The sequence below is a fragment of the Oxyura jamaicensis genome, chromosome 15, assembly GCF_011077185.1.
Source record: "Oxyura jamaicensis isolate SHBP4307 breed ruddy duck chromosome 15, BPBGC_Ojam_1.0, whole genome shotgun sequence".
NCBI classification, from domain to species: Eukaryota; Metazoa; Chordata; class Aves; order Anseriformes; family Anatidae; genus Oxyura; species Oxyura jamaicensis.
In genome coordinates, this window is record NC_048907.1 from 5,761,762 (window position 1) to 5,772,159 (window position 10,398).

General features: G+C 48.2%; 1 protein-coding gene across 1 annotated transcript in view; it reads right to left on the reverse strand.

The window, feature by feature from the left end:
• The window catches only part of FBXW8 (F-box and WD repeat domain containing 8), a 51,638-nt gene extending 43,789 nt beyond the window's left edge, over positions 1-7,849 (reverse strand). Inside the window, exons 1-2 of the mRNA XM_035340460.1 lie at positions 7,519-7,849; positions 4,763-4,867 (exon numbers count right to left, since the gene is read on the reverse strand). Coding sequence (XP_035196351.1) covers positions 4,763-4,867; positions 7,519-7,809 — 396 coding nt within the window. The 5' untranslated portion in view covers positions 7,810-7,849. The remainder of the gene's footprint in view (positions 1-4,762; positions 4,868-7,518) is intronic.
• Between the last annotated feature and the right edge of the window lie 2,549 nt (positions 7,850-10,398).

Here is a 10,398-nt window from a genome sequence, read left to right on the forward strand (position 1 = left end):
CTTACAAATGACCAAAATGGCCAAAACAGCACCAAGTACTCTCTAGCACTGTACGGCATTCTGCAGCAAAAAAGCAGGGACTTCAGTGCTTAATGTTCCTGCCACTATAGGGACACTCTCCCGGAGTTCAAAAGGGAAAAAAAAGAAAACTGCTGCAGTTTAATGGGGAATTTGCTCATGATTTGATTGTAAAGCAATATAAATCCATGTAGTATTACTCAAAGGAAAAAAAAATGAGCTTTTTGCTGACACACAAAAAAGCAGCTGTTGTGCAGGAGTTGAGCACCCTGGCCAAGCTTGGTGAACAGTAAAGGCACCTCTCTCTGCCCTCAAAACAGGGGCACATTTCTGCTGACAGGGAGGAGGCTAATGCACAAACAGAAATGAACAAAGCCCAACTATGCCCACTTGCTTTAAATGAAATAAAAAAAAAAAAAAAAAAAAGCAAAGCAAAAACAACATGGACCTTTGGAGTATGCCAAAACAGACGGTGTTTGTACAAACCTTTCTGGTTTCAAGGTCTTAAAAGCGTTTTATAAAGACATTAAAAAAAAAGAAGAGGGGAGGACGACTACATAAAATTTAGACTGCCTATTCAACTTTCAGGAATAAACATTCAAGGGGAATAGAGATCCTATCCTATTATGATTTTTTTAAAATCAAATTACATCGAATCCTGCTGCTTTACAAGCATGAATTTCCAAAGGGTCCCTAACACAGCCTTTTCTTAATGCACCAAAACTGGCATGACAATCCTTTGTAAAAGCCCCACTGAGCGAGCCTCAGCTGCAAGAAATCTCTAATAAAAGTGTCTCAAGCATTTCACTTTACAGCACCACTGTGAGCTGCTGCATTAAAACCAGCCATTGGCTTGAAGTCAGCTTTATTATATCTGCTTGACTTCGAGTTTCAGGTGAGGCACTGAAAGCCAGAGTATTACAGCTTTATTTATATGCACCCATACATCCTGCTTGTTGGAGAGGAGCTGAGGCACGCAAAGCTCTTATTAAACTACGAGCATAATTATTTCCAAATCTACACTACGCACAAACTCCAACAATGATCAATGACAACATCTTACAGGGTTGTTTATAGATTTAGAGTCTCCAATTAAATTTTGTCGTTAGCTTTCCTATTATAGTTTTACTACAGTTCTCAACCGTTCTCAGTAAAGAAACTTTGGTTTCCCCTGGGCTCTACACAGGAACAATTTTATATCCCTGGTTCAGCAAGCAATAACACTCAGAAGGACTTCAAAGGCTTTTGCTGACATAGGTTTTGCTATGTGCTTTTGTGTTTGGGGGATGCATTTTTTTTTTCCTTGCAAAAACAAGCAAAACAAAGAAACTAAAATGAACCCACCTCTTCCATCAAATCCTAAATTCTTCTAATCCTGTCTTAATCAACTGGCTGAAGTCCTAATGAAGGTTTATTCATCCTTCCCCATCTGATAACTGTCTTTGTTTCGTTAGGTTTGTTTTCTTCCCTGGTCACACAAAGATATATTCAAGGTTCATTTGCTGAATCCAGGGGCCTCAATTAGAAATATCTGGACCTTCAATTCACTACAACACTTGGCGCCAAATAGTATGTAAGCCAAAGCCATTCAGATGCACATTTACCAGGTGGAAGCTGCTCATCTTTTCAATTCACAGCCATAATGTTATTTTAAGTCTCATTCTGAGCCCCTGAATCAGGAAACCCTTATCCACCCGTTTCTCTGCTCTCTCTCTCCTAACTATGAGGATGGGTGATTATTTTTACCCATACACAACCATGATAAAAAAAAACGTTCATAAAATAACTGAGATGTTATTTTTCAAATGTCTAAACACTACCAGTTTAACAATTCCAGAAGCTTTAACAGCAAGCATCTGTAATTCTTGATTTACGCAATTCATTCTTAAATTCCTAGAATGAGTCTCCCTGGGCCTAGATACACACACAGTTGTGTTGGGAAATGTTTCTAAATCATCTCGAGATGGAAATGCTCACACCTCTGCCCTAGCACTGCTATAATTCAATACATGCTCTCCAGAAGTATTTCACAGCACCACACATCATTTATGCGGCTTTTGGTATTTACTAGAAAGCAGTAACACAGCTGTAAGAACACACAGAACTTCCCAGATGGAACACGGCACCTCGCCACAAAGCTGGCAGTTTGAAGGTCACATCCTAAGGCCATGAGCGAATTCAATCCCAGATGCCTGCAGCATCAGCCCCAGATACCACAAGAGGTTCTAGTGTGTTTCGATGTGTCATGCTTGTAGTGACCCCAGTGATTGTTTTCCTTTTTCCTCTACATCATGACCATGAGGAAGGAGAGGCTGTTCTCAAATCCTCATCGCAGAAGTCACAGAACAGCAGCTCACAGCACGGATCCTTCCTCCAGTGGTCAGAAGGGAAGTCAAAAGGTGCTCTTAATAGTCTGTAGGGGCAACACAAAGCTGGGGAAGAGAAGTGGTACCACTCTGCTGAGACACAAAGTCCCAGACACCTTTTTCCTCCGACTGTATATAGGGGATACCTGCTGGGACTGGTCTGCTGGGTCCTACCGAATATCACACAGCTCCTGCGAACCCACCAGAGCTCAGGAACCGGCGACACCATTACTTTACGGGCTGCACACAGTGTTAGTATTTCAAATGCCATACGGATAGCTTGTGTTTTATGGTACTAATTCCAAAAATCAAGGAAAAGCTGCGGGGAAGAGAGGGAGGGGGAAATATCAGGGTGAAATTAAAGTTCTCCAGAGCAGTCTGTGGTGTTATTAAATCTCAAAGACACTCCGCAGTCGGGCTACTTTACTGTTAGTTGGTTACCAATTTGGCATAAAGAACTAAGCAAACAGGTTGTCTCCAAAGGCACTCACATAGTTCACGATGCCAATTCCACTAACTGGCCCAATTTCACTAAAATCCCAAGGCACTTTAATAAAAAAAACCCTTTCTACGATAACACCGTAAAGCAGCAGGGCTTTCCATTTAACAGAAGAGGGCTTCCTCCCCCACTTCAAGAACAAAATCACCAAGAGAAAAATGAAAATGGTATTTATTTTTATTGCTTTGCTTTTTATTTAAACACACAGAAAGAAGCCAGCTCCACACTAAAAGCATTGGATATTCATCTCATTCGGAAAACCTTGTAAAACACTGGGCATGTGCTCAGCTACCTGTCAGCTGCCACTTAGGTCCAACTGACTCAGCCTTAGAAGGCAAATGAGAAGCGTGGAAAATTTCTTATGTGTTAAACACATCTTATGAGAGCAGGTTCAAGTTAAAAACAAACGTGAGAGAGAAAAATCAAACACAGCTCAAGTGCAGAAAAAAGGAGCAGCCCCTCAGCAGCCCATCTTTTACTATCCATAAGGTAATCTGATCGTGCCTGAGAGAAAGAAAAAGAGAGAGAATAATCTTAGAGTAATCCACTCCAAAAATGCAATCCTGCCCCTTTTTGTGGAATGTGGCCTTTACAGGTTGTACCTCTCTCTGTCAAATGGAAGAAACTCAAGCATATCTGAAAGCTTTTTTTTTTTTTTTTTCTTCTAGACAGCACCAAAAATAGTTCTAGAGATTTTTTCTCCTCTGCAACAGAAGCCTGGCAAGAGTATTTCTCTTCTACCAGTCTGCAATCCTAAAAGGCAGTAGCGAGTCAAAGACTAAAGGAATAAAGACCTGTAACTATTTAAAACCACGACTTACTCATACTGAAGGGTAAAATCCCATTTTAATTTCAATGTGTGTGCAACTTGGTTAATATTTGTGTCTAGTTTACCATCCACTACAGAATTTCCTGTCACTTCTGAGTTTTTACACAGTAACATTTATCTTACAAACAGTCCTGGGGATACTTCGAGTATAACACAAAGAACCATTCTGACTGGATTTTGAGAAGTTGCAGTATGTGTTTTGTACATCACAGTTCAATAAACACCAGCCGGAAACACTAAACAGCGATCATGGGAGAAGTTGGCAACGCATATCCACAACATTCTACTCTATTTCACAGGGTAATCAGCCCGTGCTGGTTAAGTTTGCTTTGGAGACTCGTTCAGAGAGGAGGTTCATCATTCAGTGTGTGGAGAAAGAAGGCAGAGGCTCAGTAACATGGGCTGAGCAGACCTAAGTATAAACACGTGCACGTGTGTGTATGGTAGTAAGGCCACGTGAAGAGAGAAGGAGTTTACAATGACATAAGAACTACATCTGAGAACAGACTGGTGAAAGCATTATCGTAAAATATTGCCAGAGAATAACATAAGACAACGAACGGAGGGATCAGGAATTAGCCTCACATGAAATTACCTAAAGACAAAGAGTTGCTGCTCCACTTTTCTCTACAATACCTGTCAGCTTTCCATGGCTCAAGCCTCACACTAAAACGTGGGGGAAGCAGCTTTGTTGCCCTTCCCTTCTCACTGTAAAGTGCTAAGCTCTAAATATTACAGCAAGATATTCGCTTGCTTCTGACTACATTTGCTTGAATCAGAAGATCTTTGCAAGCATTTCTTTTAAATGTTAAGGTTTCGCTTATGTGCAAGTCACAAATGTTTTGGTTAGCTATACTCAGCTAGAGGCCATAAACCTAGCTCAGTTATGACTGCTTCTCAATATGCAGTTTTGGAAGCATTTCCAAGAGTGCAATCAGCTGAGCCACCACGGCTAATGCACACCTTCCTTGCATCAAAGTGCCTGACTGTTGCTTGAACGTCTGCCCATTGTGTGTGGAATAAGGGAAGCAAACTGCCAGCAGTGCTTACCTGAGCACACCTTCCCAATTCAGCCTTGCCCAGGTACTGAAAGATCTTCAATGCCAGTTCATAAGGCAGCTGGACATCAAAGAAAGGAACCTCATTTATTTCATTCTGAAAAGGAAAAAAATAAAATATGTTAGGCTTTATTGCACAACTAGATAACACTAAAAGTTACCATGGTATTAAGAAAGGACATTGTATCCTCGGAGCCATCACAGGTCCATAAAAAAGGCAGAATTCTCCATCTCCATCCCGTAATGGTGCAGCATCAGACAGATCATGCTGGCATGAAGATATTCGAGCTACTCCCTGTTCTCCCTGAATTGCATTAGGTAAATGGGAGTCATATTGCTAACTGGAACTAAAAAGCAAATTGAAGAGGACTGCAAGGTTTGTCTGTTGTCAGATGGCACAGAAAGGCAAGACAAGTTACAATAAAGCTATTTCTCTGAGGTTTCGGAGTCAAAAAGACCAGAAACAGATGATGGAAAACAAACTACCATTTTGATGTAAAAACTGAATGGAGATGACATTACTGTCTGTTTCTGTCCTTTGTCAGGAAGATCAATTTCATTTTTAATAGGAAATGTATTGAGAGAGCTGCTGCTTTAGCTAATTATCACAAAAACACTTCTAAACCAAAGAATTCATTGCTTACTTAAATAACTAAACACAACACACATGCCCTAGAGGGGCTTTTTTTCCTTAACTACCTCATTATTAAATCTTCTTGCGATTGCTGCATCAAGATTTGTCCTTTCCTGCATTTCTGTCTGGAGACTCTAATTTTTCTATACTATTTAATACACAGACAGCAAAATCAGCCTATTGTAACCATTTCAGTAAGTCGCTCTGAAGTTGTATGCTCCTGTGTTTTTTTTCCTGGTGTCTATGTCCTCCCTCTCAGGTGTGTCAGAACTCCCAATTGTCCTCCATCACCCTCCACTGTCTGCTACCAGAAAGTCAGGCAGGCTCCAAATCAGGACCGCGTTCTGCCTTTTAGTGCTTTTCTAGCCCTGATACCTTTTTTGTTTTTGTTTTTTTAAGTAGGTATCCTCTACAAGAGCTCCTTGCTCATTTAAACTTAGGTTCTTTGCAGAACCAATAAGTTGGCAATAATGGGTCTATTTAGAGTACAGTTACACAGGAAAATTCTTGTATAATAAAGTGAACGATGTTAATGCAAAGCTTTTTCCACACTAGAGACAAGTGTGTAGATGGCACAAAGATGGGCAAAGTTCCCATTAGGCCTTTTTAGCGAGACACCCGCTGTCTATAATAAACACTAGAACCTTGCACTTGTTCTGTAGTTACTTGAAGACAGACCTGCTGCCAAACTCCTGCTCCTGTCCCTGCTCGCACATCAGCCTCCTGCACAATTGTCCCCTTCTCCTCTCCCTTCCTTCTCAATGCCCTCCGATTGAGGACCACCGGCTCCACTCCCTGCTGTCTCCACAAACACTGTTTTCACGTGGTTTAAACTGGACCTATTTCCAAAGGGGACACAAAGCAGTATTAAATAAATATAGGAGCTCTAGGAGTGCATTTCCATGGCCACATGCAGGCAGACCCCGAGCTGGCCAGATGCGAACCAGCCCAGGTCCAGGAACCACACAACCGTTTTGGAGCAACGTGCTGCCCAAACAAATAAGATGAGCCATTCGGCAAGGCTTATTAGCTCTAGGCTTATGAACCCAGGCACAGCACCACTATGAATGTACTGCTTCCAAATGGGACTTGACTCGCGTCCAACCAGCAGAACCTGCTCTGGCTGCACGTACCAAAAGATATCACTGGATCCAGGCTGCCTACAGACAGGCCGGTATAGGCGCAGCACTCAAGACTGACAGCTCTCTTTTGGAAAAATAAAAAAAAAAAAAAAAAAAAAAAAAAAAAAGGAAAGAAAAAAGCAGCTATACAGATTTTAAAACTGACTTGTAGGAGTGCTTATAGTCAAACTGTAAGCACAGGCTTGAGACAAAGCACAAGCTCACACTAACTCCATCCTAAAGCAATCTCAATGCTAGGGAGGCATCCAGGTCTTCCCTTCCTACACCCCAAAAACCCCCACAGCCCGTTCTTAGTGCAGTGCTCACCGAGCGGTAACGTTAAATCAGCATCAACCTGACTCCAAGTCTACTGGAATGAATCCAAAGCTCAAATACTGCCATCCCCTCTGAGAGGGATTTGGGCTCCTGTGTACTAATGGAGCGCTAATTCTTTAAATGGATTAATTTGTGCCTTGCAGACAGAAATTTAATCTGTTCCTTTTAATTTTTTTAAGCAAAGAGTAATTAGTCACAGTTAGGTTAGTGAGAAGCAAGAAAATGGGTTCCCCCCCTAGTTTTTCTACGCTGTAAATAAAATCTCTATTGCATTTAGAGGATTTACCAAAGTAACTTTTAACCGGTTCAGAACTGTGTTTAAGACTATTCCCCAATTAACTCCTCGACATAAAGAATCCACCCTTGTTTTCCTACTATGCTGCAGCGTCACAGGGCAGGACAGCCTTAATTATAAAACGCGCATCAGACAACTTGATTAAGCAAAAAAAAAAGCACAATACAACCTTATTTTAAACGAAAAAACGCCCCGATACCGCCTCAAAGGCTGGAAGGCAGACCCGGGAGGGCTGAGAGCAAGACCCCAACCCTTCATGGGCCGACCCCACAGCCGAGAGGGCCCTCGGGGATCCCTCCTGGACCTCCCCCCCCCGCCGCCTCCCCTCAGCCCCGGCCGGGCCGCGGCTCTCCCCGTCCTACCAGGTCGCGGATGAGCTGCCCCAGCAGGTCGTCGCCATCCCCGCCTCCGTCCCCCGCGGCCTCCTCAGCGGGGCGGGCGGGCGGAGGGCTGCTGCGGCGGGCCGGGGCTTCGCCTCCATCCAGCAGGCCGCGGGCCAGCACCAGGTAGCCCGGTTCCCCCGGTTCCCCCGGTTCCCTCGGCTCCCCCCTGGCGGGCTCGGCCGTTTCCCTGCGCCGCCGCTTGCCGCCCCCCGCCAGCTCCTCCCGCCAGCGGCGGCGGAACAGCTCCAGCTCCGCCGAGCCCCCGGCCATGGCGGCGGGGCCGGCCCGGCCCAGCCTCCCGCCGGCCCGGCACGGAAACCGCCCCCCGCGCCCGCCTGTTCCGCAGCGCCATGGTTCCTACCGCCGCCACCGCCGCCGTTCTGGGGCGGCCGGGGTCGTTCCCGCAGAGCCTGGGGGACGCGGATGGGGGCGGCGGGAGCGGGGCTCCGGGGGGCGGCCGCCGCCGTGCTGAGCCCCCGGGGCCGGGCCGGGAGCGGGCTGAGGGGTGCCGCCATTTTGTGGGCATGAGGGAGGGTGCGAGGGGCTCGGCGTGAGGGGGCACACGGGGGGAGCAGAGGGGCTCAAAGGGGGCTCAAAGAGGTCTCTCAGGGGGTTCAAGGAGTCTCACGGGGGCTCAAGGGGATCTCAAGGGGCTCATAGGGGTCTCATAGAGTGGTCTCAGGGGCTCAAAGGGGGCTCAAAGTGTCTCACAGAGGGCTCACGGGGATCTCATGGGGTCTCAGGGTCTTACTAGGGCTCGCAGGGTCTTACTGGGGCTCTCAGAGGTCTCACAGGAGCTCGCAGGGGTCGCTGCGGGTCTCAGAGGGGGCTCGGGTGCTCTCAGGGGTCTCACAGGGAGCTTTGCGCTGCTTCCACGCCACCCACTTCTCTCTCCCACGCATGCTGCTGCTGGCCAAGGTTTCACCAGATGCCCCATGCAGATTCCCTTCAGTGTCTGGAGTCGCACTCGCACGTATGGAGCAGTGAATCCAGTACTCCACGCTGAGGTCCGACACATCAGTGAGCACAGACCAGCAGCTGGAAGCCTTCAGCCACCTTCACACCCCACCAGCACGAGACTCCTGAGGTGGTTTGTGGAGGAAAGGGCGTTCGGGGAGGAGACAATGTCCACCCAAGTCTGCCCAGTATCAGCCTGCTCTGCTTTGAAGATGATTCAGGTGATGGCTAAAACCAGCTGCTGAAACATCAGCCAAGGCGCTGCTGTTACCTCAGGAAGTCCAGAGGAGCAGCTTAAAGGAAATCAACACAAGCAGAGGGGCATTTTAGTTCCGGGGATTTTTTTTTTTTTTTCCTGTGGATTACCTCATTCTGGGAATGCTGTATTTAGACACCCACCCTTCACCAAAATAAATAAATAAATAAATAAATGCCTATAAAACTCCCAGTTGGACTTGAAGGAGGATATCTGTGGGGTACATACTCTGACTTGGGGAGCCCCGTGATGGAGGGACTGCAGAGGAAGAGCTGCCCCTGCAGCATGTGCCCTAGGGAGGACATGGGGGGAAGAAGACCCCCAGGAGGGTCACCACAGACCCCTGTGCCATACCTGGGTGCTCTGCTGGGGGACTGGCAGCAGCATCCCTGACGGGGAGCAGGGAAATGGGCCCCTATAGAGAGACTGCTGCCCCGTGGGGAGCTGCAGGGAGCCCCCACTGCTGTCCCCACAGCTGATGTGTTACAGGGTGCCCTGCTGGGGGCTGGCTGGGGGGCTCTGCATCCCCCTGGTCAGTCCCTGGGGGCGGGTGGGGATGCTGTGCACGCTCCTCCTCACCACACAAACTGTGGTCAGAATCAGTAATGCTCCGGGTGATGAAATCCCCTCCAAGCCTGTGTAATCCCCCCCTGCTGTCCTTGCCATTCCCGCACTGTCTCAGGAAACTCCCGCGCTGTCCCCAGGTCCTGAATGTCCCACTACCCCACTACACAAGCACTGCCCCTGAACCCCTACGCTCTCCAACTCATCCCCGTACTGTCCCTCTGTCCTCGTACCGCACCCCCATCCCGCAATGACCCCCCCCCGTCCTTCAGTTCCCCTCCATCCCTCCCTTCCTGCCCGCTCACCCCACAGCCACTGTCCCTCAGTTCTCGCAGCACCCTCCCAGTGTCCCCATCCCACTCTGTCCCCCCCGCCTCTCAATTCCCTCTCTGCCCTCCCCATCCCACTGTTTTCGCTGTCCCTCAATTACCACTCTACCTGCTATCCCATTCTGCCTGCCCCGTCCCTCAATTCCCTCTCTGCCTCATCCTTCTCTGCCCTCCCCATCCCATTCTGTCCCCTTCATGCAATTCCCTCTCTGCCCCCTGTCCCTCTCTGCCCCCAGCCCTCTCTGCCCTGTGTTCCCCTCTGCCACCCTGTCCCTCAGTTCTCTCTGCCCCATCCCTCTCTGCCCCCCCTACTCTGCTTTCCCTGTCCCTCAGTTACCACTCTGGTCCCCATCCCACTCTGTCCCCCCCCTTGTCCTTCATTTCCCTCTCTGCCCCCATCCCTCTTTTTGCCCCCAGACCCACTCTGCTGCCCCATCCCTCAGTTCCCACTGCCCCCCCGTCCATTTCTGCCCCCTGTCCCACTCTGCCCCCCTGTCCCTCAATCCCCACTGCCCTCCCTGTCCCTTACTGACACCCCGGCCCTTTCTCCCCCCCATCCCTCTGTGGTTCCCCCATCCCTCAATTCCCTCTGCCTCCATTCCCTCTCTGCCCCCCCATCCTACTCTGTCTCCCCATCCCTCCCTGCCCCCTGTCCCTCACTGTCCCCACATCCCACTGTGTCCCCCCATCCCTCAATTCCCTCTGACCCCCCCGAGCCTCTCTGACCCCCCATTCCCTCTCTGCCCCCCATCC